The sequence below is a fragment of the Aspergillus glaucus genome, assembly GCF_001890805.1.
Source record: "Aspergillus glaucus CBS 516.65 unplaced genomic scaffold ASPGLscaffold_3, whole genome shotgun sequence".
NCBI classification, from domain to species: domain Eukaryota; kingdom Fungi; phylum Ascomycota; class Eurotiomycetes; order Eurotiales; family Aspergillaceae; genus Aspergillus; species Aspergillus glaucus.
This window is the reverse complement of record NW_019170455.1, coordinates 1,544,156-1,564,565: the sequence shown is the minus strand read 5'-3', so window position 1 is coordinate 1,564,565 and position 20,410 is coordinate 1,544,156. Positions and strand designations below refer to the sequence as shown.

Here is a 20,410-nt window from a genome sequence, read left to right as displayed (position 1 = left end):
GTCTACTGCAGGTCGGGGATTACTTTTAACTGCTGGATTGGGTATAGTATGTTTCTGTGTTCTAGACATTGCATTTAGTACGTTCTTATTCAATTGATCGATAGGCAGTGTCACCGTCACAGTATGCGTCGTGTCGTCGTGACGGGTTTAGGTGCCGTGACGCCGTTGGGTGTCGGTACGTATACTCCATTCTATTTCTATCTCTTTCTACAGCAATCGCCCGATTGTATACCTTTCCCATTGCCCAGAAGGGAAAGTCCTTCAGACCATACACAAACACCATACATATGCACAGGCTCAGTCTCAATCACTAATCGACGACAGGAATCCGCCGCACCTGGTCCCGCCTCCTAGATAACCACTGCGGCATCGCCAACGTCCGCAATCGCGATCCCCGTTTCGTGGATCTCCCATGCCAGGTTGCTGCTGTTGTGCCGGCGGGGAGTCGGAAGGAGGGTGGGTGGGTGGCGGGTGAGTGGGTGAATCGGGATGTAAGTATTTTTCTCTTCTCTGTGTGAATTGGGATTGATGTGGAATACTAATGAGGGTGTAGGAGGAGAGAAAAATGGCGCGGTTCGCGCAGTATGCTATGGCTGCTACTGAGGAGGCGTTGGAGGATGCTGGGTGGAGGCCTGGGGTGGGGGATGTTGAGGAGAGGGAGATGACGGTACGCCTTTTTCTTCGATGGCTTGCTTGGGAATGGCTAATAAGTAGCAGGGAATCTGTCTTGGATCGGGGATTGGGAATTTTGATGAGATTTATGATACCGTGGTTGCTTATGATAGGGGGGTGAGTTTCGTCTATCGTCGTTCTTGAATGAAGTGAAAGCAAACCGACAAAAACAGGGCTACAGGAAGGTTTCGCCGCTATTCGTCCCCCGGATATTGATTAATCTCGGGGCAGGGCATATATCCATGAAATACGGATTCATGGTGAGTCATTTCACTTCAGGAACTGATACTAAGAATGCATACTCACTGTAACGCACAGGGCCCCAACCACGCCGCAACAACAGCATGCACAACCGGAGCCCATTCTATCGGTGACGCAGCTCGCTTTATCGCCTGCGGGGATGCAAATGTCATGGTATCTGGGGGTGCTGAATCGTGTATACACCCACTGGCAATTGGCGGGTTCGCGCGAGCACGCAGTCTGGCTACAGATCACAACGATACCCCCGAAAAAGCGTCGAGACCATTTGATGCAGACCGCAACGGGTTTGTAGTTGGTGAGGGTGCCGCCATGGTTGTTCTCGAGGTTCGTCCCTTTCCCCTCTATATTGTCTGGCTGCAGGTCTAACTAGGTGCAAAGGAACTCGAACACGCCAGAGCCCGAAATGCCCCCATATACGCCGAACTAAAAGGCTACGGCTGCACCGGCGACGCCTACCACATGACCGCGCCCCGTGAAAACGGCGAAGGAGCACTAATGGCCATGAAAAAGGCACTTCGGAATGCAAACCTGCCTCCGTCGACGGTGGATTATGTGAACGCCCACGCGACGTCGACGTCTATCGGCGATGCTGCGGAGAACGCAGCTATAAAGTCTCTTCTTCTTGGCCCTGGAGGGAAACAGAAGGCTTCTGAGGTTAATATTAGCAGTACGAAGGGTGCTGTGGGGCATCTTCTTGGTGGTGCTGGTGCGGTAGAGGCGGTTTTTACGATCCTTGCTATTCATAAGGTACCTCCCTTTTCTGGACTTAGAGGAGAGGGCTTGCTGACGGAGATAGAACGTGATGCCTCCGACTATTAACCTGGAGAAGCTGGGAGATGGCTTTGACTGTAATTATGCGGCGAACCAGGCGCAGGAGAGGGATATCGGGGTCGCGTTGACGAATAGTTTTGGGTTTGGGGGGACGAATAGTAGTCTTTGTTTTGCGAGGTTGCGGGATTGAGGTGGATGAGTTTTAGATTGTATAATAGTGGTAACATAAAAATTTCACAAGCTCATTGATCCCAGATCAGATCCGGCGTTTATTGAAAAAATGGCTAGAGCCAAACTTGTGGAAGTAGGATTAGGAATAATCAAACGGGCCGGGCCTTCAGGCCATACTAGGGCATCTGGATGCTAGGATTATCGGTGAATTACAAGGTGTCAAGATCATGCATAGACAAGGATGTAAAAAGATAATATGGAAGAAGAGACTTGATTTCACTAATTATATGAGAAAAGAAGAAATCTATAGTAATACACAAAGAGCGAAGAGGCCAATTAACTTGCCTTAACCAAACCTAAACTCACCACCCCATCTTCCTCTTCAACTCCTTATACCCCGCCGTCTCAAAAGGACTCTTCGTCGTCAGCAATCCATTACAAACCTACACCTGCCAATCCTCAATCACCTGCTCGCACAGCCGCAGATACTTATGCCGGTTCTTATCAGTCTCCCACAGATGAAGCGTTTTCACATCGGAATAGAGATTCAGAACACGGATTATCGCGCGTGATTCGAGGATCTGGTGGGTGTGCGAGAAGTCGATTCCGTATCGTGACCGGAAGGCGTCTATTTCGGTGCAGAATTTGGGGAAGGAGGTTATTAGTAGACCTCGGATTCGGATTATGTCGGCTTCTATGGAGGATACGCCGGTCCATGAGGGTGTGTCTGGAGTAGGTGTGTCTGGAGTAGGTGTGCCTGGAGAGGTTGGTGCAGACTCAGAAGCAGGTGCAGATCCAGATCCAGACGCAGATGGAAATGAAGACGCACCGTAAGGTGGAGCTTGCTGGCGTTCAAGTTCCAGTTGACGTAGTTCAAGTTGACGGCGTTTACAATCCTCTCGCTTGGAGACTATTTCAAGTGCAAGGGCCGTGATCTCTAGGGTTTTCAGCTCCTATTTTCGGTTTCGAAAAAACATGACGGGGGACTCTTGTGGTGTGGTGTCTGCGTCGGCTTGGAAAACTCGTTTCTCTTCCATGTAGACTGTGTTGTCATTTTGGGTTACGGATTTCACCCAGGCGGTCGACTTCACGCGCCTCTTCTTCGCAACTGCCCGCAACCCTGAAGTCAGTAGCCGCATGTTATATTGTTTTTTGCGATGGGGCTTTTGGGGGTTAAGATTCTTCAATTTGTTCGTTTTATGTGGTGCCTGTTGTGACGCAATTATGAGGGCTTGTATGTACAGCCCTGGCGTGATCTCTCATCATAGAATGGTAGATAATCGCATGTCTTTTATCTGTTGGTCTTCCTTTTCAAAGACCATAAAATGCGTCTCAACGCGGATAGCCACATACCGTATCCAAACAATAATGTGACCTAGACACTCGTAGTCTGTCATGGCTCGCCGGGCAAAGTCACCACACCATGCATCCCGCGCTTCTGGAGATGTGGATGAGAATAGCCCAACATATCTAGCTGTCGGGGCCGTAGATCTGTCTGCCGTGCTAACACCTGGAAGCCAGGTCCCGTGATCAAAGCGCATGGGGGGTTGAAAATGATATAGGCCAGCGTAATGATATTGATGGACGGTTGTTCTGGTTTGATCCGATTGTCAGCTTGCGTTAACTTGGAGGGCAGAGAAAAGTGACATACACTCTGTAGCGTCGATAGGCAGATTCAAATGCTTGTTTATCGGCATTATTTACTGGGACGTGGAAGGTTGTTATCTCGAGGTTCTCGCTTGAGCCAAGATTCGAAGGATAGGGGATTGTTGGATAGGATAGATCTTGTAGAGAATTCCCGCATACAGTAGCAAATAATGAAATTAATTGGTGAGCACGCTCTCGCACTGTGTTCTCCAAGCTTCCATAATCTTGAAACTGTTGGTTATCTTACACCGTCCAGTTGTTTAGGCCATAGGGCACATACCAATAAACAAGTAAACACCATTGCACCACTCAATCTTATGCCTGTCTATACCCCATCGAAGTATAGGACAGTTTCCTAGTTTCCAGAGTTCCACCCGGAGCTCCTGGAACAGCTACATGGCATAAATATCTTCTGCATGCAAGTCGAACGTAACGATTTCCAAGAAGCGACTATCTGACGCATCTGCTAGCAAGAGAAGGCCGTACTGACTGATGGTTCCCATAGAGTACCAACCGCCGGCTGGAACGGCACAGATACATTGTCCCCATCTCGCTTACTTTACCGACTCCACGTGGATAGGATATGCTGAATGGCCCTGTCTCTGTGTTTTTCACGTTGCACTGTCGAGTCACTGGTGCGTTCAGAACCGGGTGCTGATAATTTATTTGCACAGGTGTCGAAGGAAAATCCCATTCCTGGAGCTTCTCAGCCGGAAACAGATGTTTTAAGTGGGTTGGTAAACCTAGAGACCACGGCGCCCGCCTGTCAAGAAAGGGCCCCGTTTTTACTAGAGATGTCGTTAGCATTTCTTTCTCATAGTTGCAGAGTCCCGTTCAATCCATTTCCAGTTGACTTCCAAAAAAGAAAGCCGGTAAAGTATCTGTCCCCGGTTTTGTAATCCTCCTCGATCCAGCCTCCGCGGGATGCGATCAATCTCATATCAACATTACTATCCTTCATGACCTAATGGAAAATCGTATCCCACTGGTCCGTGAACTTCTCTCCATACTACGAGACACCGCTTGGTAAGTTGAGACGTATTCCAAAGAGTTTCGCCATAGAGTAGACACGGGCTGCGATTGATCATTCACGTCCATTCCGGGGTGGAAACTGAATTGCAGTATACTGACAACTGGGGTAGTTGGGGGCCAGTCAGTGTCTGCTATTGCATCGTATGGAAAGCCAGCGATAGACGGCTTCGTTTGACATGGATATGGACATGGCATTCTGTAGTGAGCCACTGGTCATTCAACTCGGCGCAATCCAACAAGCACACTGGCTATAATAGCATTTCAGCAACATAAATACATATTGACAGTCAGCAGAAAGATGATCAGCCATAGCAAACAGGGAGTCAGTCGCTAGCTGCAGCGCACCCGGACGGAGTACAATGAAGCAAGTCCTTTGAGACCTGCAGACCTAATACCGTGTTAGTGAATACACGCGTTTGTTTCATTATGAACTTTCTGACGAAGATATCGATATATCTTCCTTCCATGTATAAGAACAGTGGTGTACTCCGGAGTAGGGCCCCGACGTAGGCATCAGAACGGCACGTGACTCTCCCCCCCGACTTGCTGCGGAGTCGGACGGCGCCTTATATGGCTCAACGCAATGCCGCCGGTCAGGACGGACAACAACATTCATTATTACTTCTATATACTGAAGATCCGGATATAAGGGACAGTCGGACAGAACTTTGCTTTTCGCAGGACGTCAGAGTAGCTGCGACATCACGAAACCAGCCAGAACCCCTGTCATCGTCCTCGCTTTCTAGTTTACGTGAATCATGGCGGCCAACGGTGATAATGGCAGAGGTAAGATCTCTTTTCTTTTCGCATTTTTATGTTGTATCTGGGCTCATGCTAATATGGATTTCGGGCAATAGGAGGAAGCTTGGTCGATGCATCGGGATACAAGTTTGCGGACAAGGATACGAAACCCGGGAAGATTAAATTAAAGAAGCCGATCAAAAAATCCAAGAAAGATGGTGCGCTTCTCTATGTTTAATTCGCAATGACGGTCGAAGGATGATGTTGCTGATACCATGACTATAGATGCCCGACCCGCAACCTCACCCAAAGCATCCCCCATTCTCCCCGGTCTAAACGAGAAAACGATGGCAGCATTTCCGACAGGCAAACCGCGCGAAGAAGACCATATCGAATCAGTGATCTGCAAGACGTGCAAGCGGCCGATTTTGAAGCAGGCCGCAGTCGACCACATCCGCGGCTGTCTGAAGGCGAAACAAGAAAAGGCGCGCAAGAAGAAGGAGGCGCGCGATGCGGCGAACCGGGCGAAGGAGAAGATCGACGGGAAAGACGACGATGACGACAAGGATGGCGACGATGCGATGAAGGGACAGAAGAGTGCGAAGAAGAGTGCCGTGAAGGGCATGGCGGAGGATGGAACGAAGAAGGGGAAGAAGCGGAAGACGGACGAGGATGACAAGGACAAGGAGCCGAAGAAGAAGAAGAAAAAGGAGGAGCCGAAACCCAAGGTGCCCAAACCCAAGGGACCGGTCGATGTTGAGAAGCAGTGCGGTGTGACACTGCCGAATGGGGCTCAGTGTGCGCGGTCGTTGACTTGTAAGAGTCATTCGATGGGTGCGAAGCGTGGTGTTCCTGGTCGGTCGTTACCGTATGATATGTTGTTGCAGGCGTATCAGAAGAAGAATCAGGCTCGGCAGCAGAGTAAGTCATTTTCTTCTCTTTTCATGGGGCGCGTTTGGCTAATATGAATTACAGAGGCCGCTATCGATGCCAATGCTCCATTACAAGACGAGATGGAAAACAATGGCCCCGTGGACTCGGACGAAGAAAAAGACAACGTCATGGCCGCTATCGGCCGTTCCAACCCTCAGCCACTCGTTACCCATACGGTCATCACGACCAAGAACAAGTATCGCTATGTCCGCATCAAAGAGATGTTATCCCATGCCCTGGGCGGTGCCCGTGGTGGTGGACTCTTCTCCACTGGGGATAATCCCCCGGTAGAAGGGAACCTATTTCAACCAGACGACTCCAGTCTTCTGGACTCTCCCTTTGCCAACGGGGCTGCGGATAATACTACCGCTAATGATGCGGCAAATGATCAATCTTCAGCGGCGCCTGGGAATTCGATAACTGCAACTTCCTAGAAGTTGTCGGTTGCCGTCATTGGCGACTGGGGTCTTATGAGGTTACGCGTGACGATACGGCGTTCATTCATCTATTTCTTTTCTCACATGGGTCTGGGTCTTGGGTCATTGGGGTTGGCGTCTATATTGGCAATTTTGGATACATTTGATTGGGTCTATATTCATATGATACCCCTAAGATACTACTATATCTCTTGCGATTTGGTCTTCAATGTCTTGTTTTAGTATTGACATATTTGCACACACAATGTACTTTGATATCTGATACTCTAAATAACAGTTATCTCTACCAAATTGTCACTTATTGCTTGTGTGTAGCGTCGAAGGGTGGGCGCATTGTCCAAATAAGGAATGTATATGCCTCAGGCAGATGATCGACATTTGACGCCGCGGCATCGAACCATGAGTCCATCTCCATCTCCATCCGTTTTCACCCTCACCTCGCTGTCTACAACACACAGTCCGGTCAAGTATTCGCGCGCTTTTATCGTCCGACACCTCTTCTTTCGACTTCCGCCGTGAATTCGCGCCTACGGGCGACAGCCGTCCTGACTTGCCTCCAAACCTCCCACGTTCCTCGAATCGGAAAACAGTCGCCCTCTTTCGCTCTATTGCTCTTAATACCTCCATACAAACACAATGTCCAACTCCGTCCCCGACCTAGATGCCGTTGGCATCAAAGCCGAACCAGATCTAGCCGACCAGTTCCGCCGCGAAGTTGCCGCCCTCCTAGGTCGCAACAACCTAAACTTCCCGGGAGCGCAACCAGTCAGCTTCTCGACGAAACACCTCCTCGAACTCCAACGCGAAGACTACTACGTATGCGAAAAGACAGACGGGATCCGGTGTCTGATGTACTTTGCGCGTGGGGACCCGGACTCCGAGACGCCGGAGATTCACTACCTGATCGACCGCAAGAATGACTACCGATTCGTGCCGGGGCTGCATTTCCCTAGATCGGGGGATAAGAGCTTTCAGTCGTACCATGTGGATACACTTGTGGATGGGGAGTTGGTGAATGATACGTATGATGATGGGACGCAGCAACTCAAGTATCTCGTATTTGATTGTTTGGTGTTGGATGGGCAGGCTCTGATGCACCGTACGCTGGACAAGCGATTGGCGTATTTCAAGGAGAATGTCCTCAAGCCATACAGGGCGATGTATGAGAAGTTTCCAGAAGAGAAGCAGCACCGCGTTTTCGTCGTCGAGGACAAATCCACCCAGGTCAGCTACGGAATCGAGATGATGTTCCGCGATATTATCCCCAGGGTCAAGCGCATCCACGGCAACGACGGGTTAATCTTCACCTGTCGCAGCACGCCCTACCGCATTGGCACAGATGAGCATATCCTCAAATGGAAGCCGCCTGCTGAAAACACCATCGACTTCCGCATGCGCCTCGAGTTCCCTCTTCTCGAACCAGACTCGGACGATGAAGCGGATGGTATCATGCAGTCGTATCGTGATTACGACGCAATCCCTATCTTCCACCTCTTCGTCATGCACAGCTCGAACGATTATCGCCCCTTCGGTGAATTGTACGTGACCCCGGTTGAATGGGAGGACATGAAGGCCCTCGGGCAACCGCTCGATGATACGATTGTCGAATGCGCAAAGGATGAAGAAGGTCGCTGGCGCTTCCACCGTCTGCGTGATGATAAAATGGATGCGAATCACGTCTCTACTGTCCAGAAGGTCCTTGAGAGTATCGAGGATCGCGTGACGGAAGATGACCTCATTCGCGCTGCAGGCGCTATCAAGACTGCCTGGAAGAAACGCCAGGCTACACAGCATGCTCCTCCAGATGTGAGAGGGAGGCCTATTCCCCCAGCTGCGAATGGGGTTAAAAGGAAGCTGGAGGAATGATCTTTCTTTTACTTTCTTTTGGTGCATCTTTTCTTCGCGGCGTACGGCGTTTGTTACTAAATTCTGTACAATCTACAATGGTGGGATTGAATTGGACTAGCAGATGGGAAGCATTCTAAGGTGTCTGGTTTTTTGTTATAATCCTCGAAGCGTGATTAACCTCCACGCTGTTTATACATGGTTACTCAGGATTCCGACTCCTAAGTTCAAGAAGTAGTACTTCATTTGACCTCTTGGCCACCATAAACTAGAGTTGTATATAGGCAAAGCCAGTACCGTTCATAGCCTTCTAGCCGTGATGACGAGAGTACATATCTTCTTCACGCGTATAACATTGAGATCTCGACATCAGCGCTATTCAGCACCTGATACCCCAGGCCTAACCCCACAGCCCAACCAGTCTGTCCTGCAAGGAACCGAAAATCATTGACTAGGTCTCATCCACGTTATACTGCGGTGATTCTTGTGCTGCTACCGGCCTCCCACCAGAGGCCATGCCCTATGAAGTGTTAACAGAATTAAGAAGTTGAGGTTTTTTATTCTTTAACGCAAGTTCGACAGACGACGATGTCAATGACAAGCGTCAGTACTGTCCCAGGCCCAACCCTACCGCCCGACCAGACCTTCCTACGAAAAACACTGGCCAATGTCCCTCGTAGTCCAGAATGGTCAGTCAGCCGGGAACATTGACTAGGTCTCATCCATTTTACTGGTGATTCCTGTGCTGCTTACCAGCCTTCCGCCAAGGGCCTTAGAATGTATTATGAAGTGCATCTCACAGCATCTGATATCCCAGGCCCAACCCTACCGCCCAACCAGTCTTTCCTACAAGGAAAGTGTCCTCGCAGTCCAGCCTGGTCAGTTGACCGGAAAACATTAACTAGTTTTCAGCCACCAAATGTAGTGATTTCTGTGCTGCTTACCGGCCTCCCGCCAAGGGCCATACTAGGAAGTTGTGTTAGTAGTGTGTTCTGTGTGGTGGGGTGACTTACCGGTGGGGTGCTGGTACGTAGGTAGCAGCTGAGTCATTATATGAGGGATGGGAAAAGAGACAAGAGAAGTGCATTTTAGGAGCTATCTGCTAAGTAATGTCCAACAGATATCCTAAGCTCGTCTGGACCATCCGAGGCCGGGATAGCGATGGAAGACGAGGATGCTGGGGGAAACGAAGATGAGTAGAGAGTTGTAAGGAGAATGAGAGAGGAAGAAGAAAGAGAGTGGCGAATTTATAGCGAGGCAGAAGGCAGAAGGCAGAAGGTCGTGGGAGGCAGCAACTCATGTCAAGGCGACAAGCCATGAATGCCGGTTTACCCGGTTTACTATAGATTTACAAAGATAGGGACTGGTAATATTATCGTCTAAATTCCAAGTAGTTTGCAAGGCACTTCATTTTGGTATAGACCGCGCTGGAAGATGGAACATAAATAATACACGCCCGTGTGTATATGAATATCTACCGCTTCTTGATGCTAACATCGATGTTTCCAATGAACCATGCAGCAGCAAAAACAGCCAACAGACCGGCTGTGATGGTAAACGGCTTGCGCAGTCCATTCAACAGGGTGTAATCATAAGTGACCTACAGTCATTAGCACGGTACTCCAGTAAAAAGACGAAAATTATTCAAACTTACCACAAGCTGAGAACCACGAGCCTCGTCAGAGAGATTCTCCGCTTCCAGGGTCAACACCGTCCGGCCCAGCGTGTCCATGTAGGTCTTGTGGTCGGACAGGTGAGACCGAATCTGGTTGGGACCTGGAAGGCCATTGCTGGCAGATCCTTCCACCAACTCATATTTGACATTCCGAGATCCTTCAGGAAGAACCAAGCGGACAACAACATTCTCGTACTGGACGCCCTCGGAGGCCTTGGGACCCTCGATGAACGGCACCTTCAGGACATAAGAGTCCGCCCCAGTCACCGCGCGGCGCAGGAAAGAAGTCAGATCATTGTTCCAACCGATCCGGAAGCTGTAGTTCCAGCCACCAAAGATGGGGTACCGAAAACGAAGCTCCAGGTGCGCGTCGCGGTTAGGCTTTCCAGGACGGTACCGACTCGTAGAAACGTTGCCGACATCATCGATGAAGTAGGGATCGACCGAACCGGCCTTGAGCGGGTACTTGAGCTCGCGCAATGCAGAAGAGGGCAAATTCTGGTAGCTGCTAATGGTCCACTCCACACGCGAAAACTGGCTCGTCAATTCGGAGCCATTGTTGCGCAGCCAGTATCGTTCCTCAGTTGCCAGGTTACCACCCCAATGGGACACTTCCAGGTCACGTTCCAACAGAGAAGCCGTGATAACAGGGTTGGTGAACTCGTAGCGAACGGTGATCGGGTAGGTCGTTCCCGGTGCGACCTTCGAAGTGTCGTAGGGACCGTATGTGAATGTCGCGCCCTGGCGTTCGGGGTCAGAGCCCGAGCTAGTCTTCAGACCCTCAGTGACAGTAAAGTCAGGAACCTTCGTACTTGGGAACTTCAGCTTTGTCTTCTGGGTAACGGTAGGGTAGGCCGAAATGGTAAAGCCGGAGAAGGAGTAGGAGAGGAATTGACGGTCAGACTGTTCGATGGTGGCCGGACGTGGGTTAAGGGAATTAAGAAGGGTGTACGAGATCCCCAGAGTGATTTGCGACTTGGGGGCGAGAGGTTCCGGGAAATGAATGACAAAGTATTCGAGGTCACTGCCATAAAGAAGAGGCCATCATCAGCTTCCATAGTCCAAACAACCAAGCTTGTGTAGCTCCAATCAAGCAACCGTGGCATCGCCATCAACATCACCCATTGGCACCAATGCAGGCATACTCACCTGCGGAAATCAAGCTCGACAGCTTCCACATCGAATCTTCCCTTCTCTGCTGCCTTCTTGTCTCTCACTTCCAGACTTCCAACCTTGTCAAACACGTCCGATGGGAACGGCAAGTAGTAATCGCTCTGCGGCTGCTTGTCCACGTTCTCCACGACCACATTGACGGTCTCCCGAACATAACCCTTTTCCAAATTCGTGTGCCGGACCAGATTCGTATTCTTAAACACTTGCGGGGGATTGAATTCGCTGATCGCAGCGACTCGCTCGTCGGCGCATACTACGCTGCTGGGCAGGAGTAGCCCGCAGAGCGTAGTGACTGCGGTAAAAAGCCTCATTGCAACGATGGGCGGTCCTCAATCAGACCGTCCAGAATCTCACCAAGGGAGAATAAGATAAGTTGGAGGAGAGTTGATTGAGTGATGGGAGTGGGCAGAAGAGCTGCTGAGGTGTCTGTATCCCAATACGGTAATTACACCATGGAGCTGTACGGTGGCCGCAGCGGCCAAATGCGCTGCGCTTATCGCCGATTGATATCAATACCACTTTTCCACCACCAGTCTTGTTTCCTTTGCTTCTCGGTTTATTTTGTTAGTTTAAGGAGAGCTTAGGTGCCTTCTTGTCATTCCTACGATGCTGGTGACACGAGCTGCTGCCCGTCTTTGCGGCAGGACAACCAGAATATCGGCCGCAAGAGCCCCTCGTCCCACTCGATGCTATCATGATCTCGGCCAGAGCAAGTTCTTGAAGGTGTCAGAAGAGATTCGTGATGCTGTAGCTACAGGGAAGCCCGTTGTGGCATTGGAATCTACGATTTACACTCATGGTATGTATATCTGAGAGGATAATGTTTCCGAAGGTAGCGAACCTCGGCTGAGCAAGATTCCAGGATTCCCGTATCCCGAAAGCGTTGCTCTTGCATCACTGCTTGAGTCTGTCGTTCGAGTCAATGGCGGTGTCCCTGCTACCATTGGTATTCTCAATGGTGTGGCACGGGTTGGTCTGGACGCCGAGGAACTCATTGAGTTGGCGTCGACCGCTGAGAAAAAGAATGCACTCAAGGTGTCTCGTAGAGACCTTGGTTACATTTGCGGCCTGGTATAGGGGACTCTAACCTAAACATCATATGTATAAAGACTAATCTTCGACAGGGTTTGGCCGGCAAGCCGCTTCATGGCGGTACAACCGTTTCAGGCACAATGATGCTTGCGCACATGGCTGGAATCAAAGTGTTTGGAACTGGTGGATTAGGTATGATCTCGACTTGTACGTCTCATTTTGGTAACTAAACTAACTTGATAAGGTGGCGTTCACCGGGGTGGAGAAAACTCTATGGATATTTCGGGTGTGTATCACGGTATAGATTCTATGCCCAGCGTTGCTAATCGAACCCAGCGGATCTCACTGAACTGGGTCGTACCCCAGTGGCTGTCATTAGCTCAGGATGCAAGAGCTTCCTGGATATCCCTCGAACTCTGGAATACCTTGAGACCGAAGGAGTTTGTGTCGGGACTTTCGCGGATGGCAGACAGGGCTCCGTGGATTTCCCTGCTTTCTTCACGAGGGACAGCGGAATCAAGAGCCCCAAGGTCATTCAAAACGAAGCGGAAGCTGCTGCCATTATCTGTACGTTCTTTATGATTCTACGTCGACCCATTGAAGTTTCTCACATCTCTAACACCACCCAGATGCACAAAGCAAGCTCGCTGTCTCATCAGGCATCCATTTCGCCAACCCGGTGCCGCTTGAACAATCGATTCCGAAAGAGGATATGGATGCAATTATTGAAGAGGCGCTCCATCTGGCGCAAGTGGAAGGCTTCCAAGGCAGCGATAACACACCCTTTGTACTAGCTAAGATCAAAGAGCTGAGCGGCGGAAAGAGTGTGGTCGCCAACCGGACACTGGTCGAGGCAAACGTGGAGCGAGCAGCCAAGGTAGCCGTGGAGCTTTCAAAACTGGAGCAGTCGGACAAAGGGCAGAGTGATCGGTGAGTGCATTGTCGAGAAACAGGCTCGTATTGTCCCTAATTTCGGAGATTGTCTCATGTATAGACACATGCCAGCAATCCCCGAGACGGTTAAAGCTGACCACACAGCTTCAGAAGTTAAGTCGAATTTGAAACCAGCCACTGAAGGCGCTCCCAGAAAAGTAGAAAAAGCGGAGGTCCTGGTTGCTGGCTCTCTTGCGATTGACCTTTCCTGTGATTATTCCCCGCTTGTGGGAGAGAGCACTACGACTACCACGCCTGTCCCACAAACATCGAACCCAGCCGTCATCGGACAGAGTCTCGGTGGAGTAGGTCACAATGTTGCCATTGCTGCTAGTCGTGTAGGCAGTTCTGTCCTCTTCTGCAGCGTTGTGGGTGATGACTTGAGTGGTCGTGCAGCCTTGTCCGCGCTTCAAGCTGAGAACCTCGCAACCGAAGGGGTCCAAATGCTTTCAGCTTCGTCGGGAAGGACAGCACAATATGTCGCTATCAATGACACACAAAAGGACCTTGTTGTGGCAATGGCAGATATGGGGATAATGGAACTGCCTGAGGACAAGCTTGATTTTGAGGGATTCTGGGAGCCAATCATCAGCCGCACAAAGCCCCGATGGGTTGTAGCCGATGCAAATTGGAGCCCGGCTGTGCTAGCCAAGTGGATTGCAGTGGCTACGAAACATGGTGCCCGCGTTGCTTTTGAGCCCGTCTCTACAGCAAAAAGTCGCAGACTGCTTGCCGCCATTCGCGACTCCGATGCTGTTCCCAACAACTCTGTCAGCCTAGCAGCACCAAATCAACTAGAGCTCTCAACTATGTACATGGCAGCACGTGAGCGCGGTTTACTAGAGTCAGACAACTGGTTCAACGTAATCGACGCCATGGGAATCCCATCCTCGGGTGCCCGCGATCGACTAGTCTTCATGACATCTGCCGACCTCGTCGACCAAGGCATTCCACAACAATCTATCCAGCTCCTCCCATTCATCCCCTGTATCATCACAAAGCTAGGCGCGCAGGGCGTCCTTCTCACCCAACTTCTTCGTGCGGGTGATCCCCGATTGACATCCCCCGAGGCTTCGCCGTACATCTTATCCCGTGGCATCGGATCTGATCTTGTTGGTGGTTTGTATATGCGTCATTTCACGCCGGCTGCGGTCCTGGAGCAGGGGGATATTGTGAGCGTGAACGGGGCGGGGGATACGTTGCTGGGTGTTATTGTTGCTGGGCTGGCGAAGGGTGCTACAGATAGACAGGTTGAGAATGTTTTGCCTATTGCGCAGGAGGCTAGTTTGAGGACGTTGAAGAGTGCCGGTGGGGTGAGTGATGATCTCGGGGGTCTGGGCCTGTGAGTACTACAAGGTGTACTTGTATAGATTTTGCATAAAAGCGTACGCATAATATGTCAAAAGAGAATATTCATTCAACATCTACTATATATGGGGACTTGCTACATATGCCAATTGATACTGGAAAGTGAATGGTCTGCCACGCTTCCTTGGTTACTTGGCTCAGAGTTGTCGAGCTATATCAGCGTCCCAATAGGTATGCAGTTACGAAGGCGTCCCTGGCTTTCCATTCACTCCCTTTCTTCTTGCCTCCAAGGCAAGAATATGGCTGTTGAACCTGGCTTGGTCACCATAGCATGCATTCCAACTCCACATTTCGAGAAAAGCTACATCGGCTGGAACAATCCACCAGTCTATGAGAACCCCTTATCTTAGTCTCCGGGTGACTATAGACCATATGTGAGAGATTCGGCACTGGTAAATACAACCCTCTCGAGACAATTCGTCGCGTTGCAACAGTCCAAGCAGGCTCCTCTTCTCCGGTACGAGGACTCACGTGCTAACGGCCCAGAATAAAACTGACAACATATATGAAATAGATTACTCGACGATATCGCTTCGCGTGCTCGTACTCGCCAATGCTTACTGAGAATTTGGTGAAGCAAAAGAGTCTGTCCCCAGGATAACCTGGATGAGATGTTTGCAAAGCACCCAAAGGTAGTGCTAATGTTTCTGGAACTGATTTTATAGGACTCACGCAGATTTTGTCCAAAAGGGGAAGAACGGAACTATGACGACAGTTCTTGCCAGCACATCCAGACGTGGCGTTATGTTTCTGGCGGTACCAGACGAGCAAGAGAATCATCACATCCTCAATGTGAATTGAACTGCTATGTCTGGCATGGGTATACCGGAGGACCACCGGAATAGAGTGTCAAGATTCAAGACCTTCAAAAGATTGTACACCTATCAGACATCCTGGTTTGCAAGAAAGGTGCATCTGCCTTGTTGGCGTTGATTGTAATTGAGAAACTTTTCAAGAGACAGAATTTTTCTATTCATGTATCTATATTCTGAACAAGCGTTAACATAGAAATCCCATCTCATTCCCATACTCAAAGAGAATGAGACAAAATCAAGCACTCAAAACCCCCTCCGCCTCCTCCCTCCCGCAAACTGGCAACTTCTCAACCTTCTGGTTCCCACTCCTCGTCTCCCCCTTCACCTCAAAACCCCCAGGTACCAACCCCGGATCCAACAACCCAACCTGCACAAGCACACTAGCTTGGTCCCAATAGACCTGCTGACGAACCAGTTTCCCGGCGCAGAAATTCCCCGTTAGCACGAGAGGGATCTGCACCTTGTGGTTTGTTGGCGGGACGTTTGGAAGAAGCCAGGGGACTTCCTCGGTGTGGTCGAAGGAGAGGAGGACTTCATCGACGACACGGTCTGGGCCGGTGGTGCGGGAGATGAGGCGGAGGTGTTGGGAGGATGGACCGGAGGGAAAGAAGGTGTTTTTGTGGAAGGTTCTGAGGGCAGATGGGTTGGTTCGTTTTGCTTTTGGTTGTTAGATATAGATGTATCAGTATTGTTGGCGGGATCAGACATACCGCCAATCAAAGTCGGGACGCAGTTCACAGTCGGTCCCTCCGTATGTTTGTAGTAATAGTGGCTTTCAGGTGCCTCGATGCCATTCTCTCCTCCCACTATTACCTCCATGGTGTCGCGAGTAGGGGCGCCGATTTGCGTCATGCTGTGCCAATGCTTCGCCCATGTCGTCTCGATATCAGAGACTGTCCAGTTTGGCCCGGGTGCAAAGCTCCTCTTTATGCAGTCCAGTGTCCGGCTCCAGGCAAGCTGCGCATCAATCCGGTCATAGTTCAGTTCCGACTGCTCCGCGAATCCGACATGCGACTCTGGGTAAGAGAAGACATGGCATCGATGGCGCTTTTTGTCTGGATTGGCTGTGTAGCTCTCGTAAAGAGTTGGGGTCTGTTCATCTGCTAGGTGGATCTGGAGAGGGAGCAGAGAATGAGGGGAGTAGGTCGAGACGCCATCAAGTGCACCTGAGGGAGGCTCGCATGGGAACAAGTACTCCTGGAACTGGGGATCATGGGAATCAAAGGGTGGTTCGGGGTAGTAGGCGACTAGAGCGCAGAGTCGAGGGAGTGGATTGGTATTTGTGGTAGACTGGTGATGAGCTGCCAAAAGCAGATAGGCAGGTTTTCTGTACGCTGCTGGAATTTAGCTTCTTCCTCTCGTACTTCCTCTTTCCTTATATAGACCTACCAACTACCGCATATCTCTCTCCAGGCTCTAGATCATCCTCGAGCTCATTCAACTGGTTTTCGAGATCCTTCCGGGCCCGTTCCAGATCATGACCCCCACCAAGGAATGGCAGGTACTTGACCTTCAATCCCTCAGCCTCGAATTGCCGGATAATAGTCTGGTCAAAGTCCGGAGTGTCGGAGGTCAATATGAGCCGACGAGGAGCTTCATCCTTCTTGCTCCGATCGCTTGTCGAACGCGAACGGGACCGTGGTACATTGGTATTGCTACTGCGGCGACGACGGGCAAAATTAACGAGGCGTTCCATTGTTCTGTGTCTATTAAAATCCGGATAGTCCGATAGTATCGAACGGGGCCAAAAGGAACAGCCGTCGCTTTAAGTAACCCGGAGGGAACCACGGTGCCTGCGCATCTGACTCCTGGCCATGCTCTATGACATATGTTAAGGCTCGACAAGAAGCTCGTCCCTTGGCGCAAAGGCAGATTGGTAGTGACGTCGATGATTATTGGCGCGGCGGGCGTTGACGAGAAGCTCCGTGGGGTTCCGATTTCATGGCGCCAAGTCGTAGGGCCGAAACAGACCCTGTAGTGGGAACGGACAAGAAGTGTGAAGAGCGAGTGAACAAGTGTTGTGAGAAGCTGAAAACAGCTTCAAGCAGGAAGTGGAAGCAGGTCAAGAGATGCCAAGATTTATCCTATGTATTAAATGCACAAAATGCTCCAAAGCGGATTATGCACACAAAACAGACAAAAATTTCAAGAAACCACCAAATGTCAACTCGAGCATTCTTTTTTGTCTATCCCACCGCTGCCCCTTCCTTGCGCATGTCTCTCATGGCCAGTAAATATGTATGTATGTGATCATCATTATTATAATCATAATCCGGACGTCCGGGCAGGTGCCTGCTGATTCCCGTTAAACGTCGTCAACCATTGCCGATGCGCCTTGACGTATTCGGTATCATTATCGCCCTCTCTGTCTTCCTCCAGATATCGCGCATATGTATCTCGTTGCAGACTCTTCCGTGCCACTTCACAGTCCACCCGAATATCTTCCACCAAAGCCCCAAGCGAAACGTAGTCGTATTCCGGTCGGATGTAACCCAGAATCAGCAGGTTCAGCGGTGTCGAGTAGAAGTCCGGCAGTTTGTGGAATTTCACTTGTTCGTTGCTCGCGGCGGTCGGGGAGGGTGCTGCGAGGGGCGGCATGATGTGGATTTCCTAGCCGGATCAGTAACGCGTACACAACGTCAATTGCAACAGAGACAACGGCGTACAATCGAGCGTTCCTTGTTCTTGTAGAACGGGTTATATCCAATACTCAACACCGCGGGGAGAATCTTCCCGCAAGTTCCCTGAGGCGACGATGATGATGTCTCCGTATAATTAAACCGACTAGGATCTAACGCAACCACGCCATAATATACACCTATGTCCAAATCCGGATGCTCCGCGAGCATGTCTGCCGAGATATTGGCCGTAGGAATACCCAGCTAAAGCCCATATTAGCCTTCCGCTTCCTGTATTCGAGGGTGCTCGCCGACAGATAACACAAGTTAACCCACCTCTTTACTCCCCCGCCCGAAACCTTTGATGACAGGACCCGACAATCGCACAGGAAACGGGGGCTCAGGACCCGAATCGGGGCCGGTGACGGGGTCGCGAGGTCCATCTGGTCGCATTGTGCCTGTGTCTCGTCGTGTTTGTGTCTGGGTATGTGTCTGCCCGCTATGGTCCTGCTCACAACGGTCTGAGATGCGTGGAAAGCGGAAGAAAGTGGTCTGGGAGTTATCGATAAGCTGGTGCGGGGAGTCAAGTCCGCCGTGCCCGCTGATTGGCTGTGTGATGTAATTTAACTGTATTTTACGCCAGATGCGGCTACTGGTCACCTGACCGGCTCGGCTACACGTGATTAGCCGAGGGTCAGATAACACTCGACATCGTGGGGACTTATGAGCAATTAATCTATTCACTTTCGGACTATCTAATCACCTTTCTTTACGTACAGGGAGTATATTTCATGACTCCAGAGATAGAGGGACCTCCGACAGAGGAAGCTCAGCAGCATCGTACTGCTTTGCGGCGTCAACAAACAACTGCCTTTCTGCCTCGGCGTATGGAATCCCTTCTCTGCGGCGCTGAGCACCAAGGCGATGCTCTGGCTCTCCAGGGAAAAGCACTTCATTGAAGCCAGGAGCCGGAGTTACGCCATGAATGCGCTGGGCCAAAACGTCCATACGAGTTCTGAATTCATCAGTCGTCATGAAGATGTCCGGCTTGATGGCAATGAAGCAATGTCCAGCGTTCTGGGGCCTGGGATCCTTGTACTGATCCCCGACTTCGCCACCAAAAGCAGCGCCAGTCAAAACACCTGACATGACGTCCATCAGAATGGCAATCCCGGAACCCTTGGGACCACCGATAGGCGCCATGCTACCGTTCAGAGCCACATTTGCGTCGGTGGTAGGGTTTCCGTCAGCGTCAAGTGCCCATCCAACAGGGATTGACTCGCCATGACGGGCTGCGCGGCGAATCTTACCCTTAGCAACAACCGATGGTGCCATGTCGAGAATATAGGGGACTTTGTTGTTGGAAGGAGCGCCAGCAGCGAAAGGCGAGATACCAAGGAGAGTCTCCTTGCCCCCAAATGGGGGCATTTGCTTGGCTGAGTTGGTAAAGACCAGGGAGATCATGTTCTTCTCCAGGGCTTGGAGGACGTAGGTAGCGCCCATACCGAAGTGGTTGGAATGGTTGACGGTAACCATGCCGATGCCGTAGATCTCTGCGCGCTTGATGGCTGATTCCATTGCTCTGGTGGCAACCACGAAGCCGAAACCACTGTCGCCATCAAGGTGGGCAACCACTGGGGTCTTCTCGATAAGCTTGAAGTTTGGCTTCGCGTTGACCCGGTCGTTGCTGACCCTGTCAAGGTATTGGGGTAGGCGTGCCAGACCGTGGGTGTCCTATCATATGTTAGACAGAATCATGTAGGGATGATGTGATCAACACTCACAACACCGCGAACATCGGCCAAAACCAAGCAGTCCGCCATTGACTTGGCGTCTTCCTCGGAGAGGCGAGCCTTCACCAGCAGCTCTGTAGCATATTTGGTTGCCGTCGCGGGGTCAGCATAGTAACTGGCCTTGTAGTTTATCAGTTCCTGTGGGAACAGTATCTTAGTTGTATACATTAGGACTCACGGAAGAAGTCATGGTGAGAATCGTTTCCTTCACTTGGTCAATGTGACAATTGTTGGCGTCAAATTCGTCTAGTAAATCAATTCCATCGAAAGCAATGTAGCCGTATATTTAATTTTTATCACTATATTCCATAACTACAGTCGAAACAATGCAAGTCATAGGACATTCGGTAAAACACCGTTTCGGGCCGGTACCGATGCAGTCCTACCATCATTCGGATCGCTCCGGTCATTCGGACCACTCCGTCGGACATTCGACCGATAACCGGCATCGGCATATAATTAGCATAAACATCGAACCTCATATGCGGGGGTT

General features: G+C 50.6%; 8 protein-coding genes across 8 annotated transcripts; 3 read left to right on the top strand and 5 right to left on the bottom strand.

Annotated features, from left to right (window-relative positions):
• The first annotated feature begins 11 nt into the window (after positions 1-11).
• Positions 12-1,960, top strand: ASPGLDRAFT_43243 (putative beta-ketoacyl synthase (Cem1)). The gene is made up of 9 exons (XM_022545780.1): positions 12-46; positions 105-175; positions 325-491; positions 554-667; positions 718-789; positions 846-932; positions 991-1,257; positions 1,312-1,680; positions 1,730-1,960. The coding sequence occupies exons 2-9, from the start codon at positions 124-126 to the stop codon at positions 1,892-1,894; spliced, it is 1,293 nt and encodes a 430-aa protein (XP_022404805.1). The 5' UTR covers positions 12-46; positions 105-123; the 3' UTR covers positions 1,895-1,960.
• A 258-nt stretch (positions 1,961-2,218) lies between these two features.
• On the bottom strand, positions 2,219-4,749 carry ASPGLDRAFT_79778 (uncharacterized protein; the record flags this gene model as incomplete). The annotated part of the gene is made up of 6 exons (XM_022550034.1): positions 2,219-2,810; positions 3,229-3,250; positions 3,527-3,764; positions 3,803-3,914; positions 4,081-4,310; positions 4,533-4,749. The coding sequence occupies 6 exons, from the start codon at positions 4,747-4,749 to the stop codon at positions 2,319-2,321; spliced, it is 1,311 nt and encodes a 436-aa protein (XP_022404804.1). The 3' UTR covers positions 2,219-2,318.
• A 563-nt stretch (positions 4,750-5,312) lies between these two features.
• Positions 5,313-8,531, top strand: ASPGLDRAFT_64139 (mRNA guanylyltransferase; the record flags this gene model as incomplete). The annotated part of the gene is made up of 5 exons (XM_022548739.1): positions 5,313-5,340; positions 5,412-5,513; positions 5,581-6,216; positions 6,271-6,549; positions 7,327-8,531. The coding sequence occupies 5 exons, from the start codon at positions 5,313-5,315 to the stop codon at positions 8,529-8,531; spliced, it is 2,250 nt and encodes a 749-aa protein (XP_022404803.1).
• Positions 8,532-9,968: 1,437 nt separating this feature from the next.
• Positions 9,969-11,773, bottom strand: ASPGLDRAFT_143080 (dolichyl-diphosphooligosaccharide--protein glycotransferase subunit OST1). Its single transcript, XM_022541785.1, has 3 exons — positions 11,335-11,773; positions 10,165-11,209; positions 9,969-10,110 (listed from the first exon to the last, which is right to left on the bottom strand). Exons 1-3 carry the CDS (start codon positions 11,667-11,669, stop codon positions 9,985-9,987), a joined length of 1,506 nt encoding a protein of 501 aa, XP_022404802.1. The 5' UTR covers positions 11,670-11,773; the 3' UTR covers positions 9,969-9,984.
• A 148-nt stretch (positions 11,774-11,921) lies between these two features.
• ASPGLDRAFT_143075 (pseudouridine-5'-phosphate glycosidase/carbohydrate kinase family protein) lies at positions 11,922-14,777 on the top strand. Its single transcript, XM_022541784.1, has 7 exons — positions 11,922-12,157; positions 12,221-12,429; positions 12,483-12,582; positions 12,635-12,676; positions 12,727-12,957; positions 13,020-13,320; positions 13,385-14,777. Exons 1-7 carry the CDS (start codon positions 11,965-11,967, stop codon positions 14,667-14,669), a joined length of 2,361 nt encoding a protein of 786 aa, XP_022404801.1. The 5' UTR covers positions 11,922-11,964; the 3' UTR covers positions 14,670-14,777.
• An 829-nt stretch (positions 14,778-15,606) lies between these two features.
• On the bottom strand, positions 15,607-17,514 carry ASPGLDRAFT_43236 (dienelactone hydrolase). The gene is made up of 3 exons (XM_022545779.1): positions 16,896-17,514; positions 16,217-16,840; positions 15,607-16,163 (listed from the first exon to the last, which is right to left on the bottom strand). Exons 1-3 carry the CDS (start codon positions 17,200-17,202, stop codon positions 15,742-15,744), a joined length of 1,353 nt encoding a protein of 450 aa, XP_022404800.1. The 5' UTR covers positions 17,203-17,514; the 3' UTR covers positions 15,607-15,741.
• Positions 17,515-17,544: 30 nt separating this feature from the next.
• fmn1 (riboflavin kinase) lies at positions 17,545-18,577 on the bottom strand (the record flags this gene model as incomplete). The annotated part of the gene is made up of 3 exons (XM_022548132.1): positions 17,545-18,116; positions 18,173-18,388; positions 18,461-18,577. 3 exons carry the CDS (start codon positions 18,575-18,577, stop codon positions 17,772-17,774), a joined length of 678 nt encoding a protein of 225 aa, XP_022404799.1. The 3' UTR covers positions 17,545-17,771.
• Positions 18,578-18,840: 263 nt separating this feature from the next.
• Positions 18,841-20,186, bottom strand: ASPGLDRAFT_143068 (Ldh family oxidoreductase). Its single transcript, XM_022541783.1, has 3 exons — positions 20,096-20,186; positions 19,909-20,037; positions 18,841-19,858 (listed from the first exon to the last, which is right to left on the bottom strand). The coding sequence occupies exons 1-3, from the start codon at positions 20,105-20,107 to the stop codon at positions 18,914-18,916; spliced, it is 1,086 nt and encodes a 361-aa protein (XP_022404798.1). The 5' UTR covers positions 20,108-20,186; the 3' UTR covers positions 18,841-18,913.
• Between the last annotated feature and the right edge of the window lie 224 nt (positions 20,187-20,410).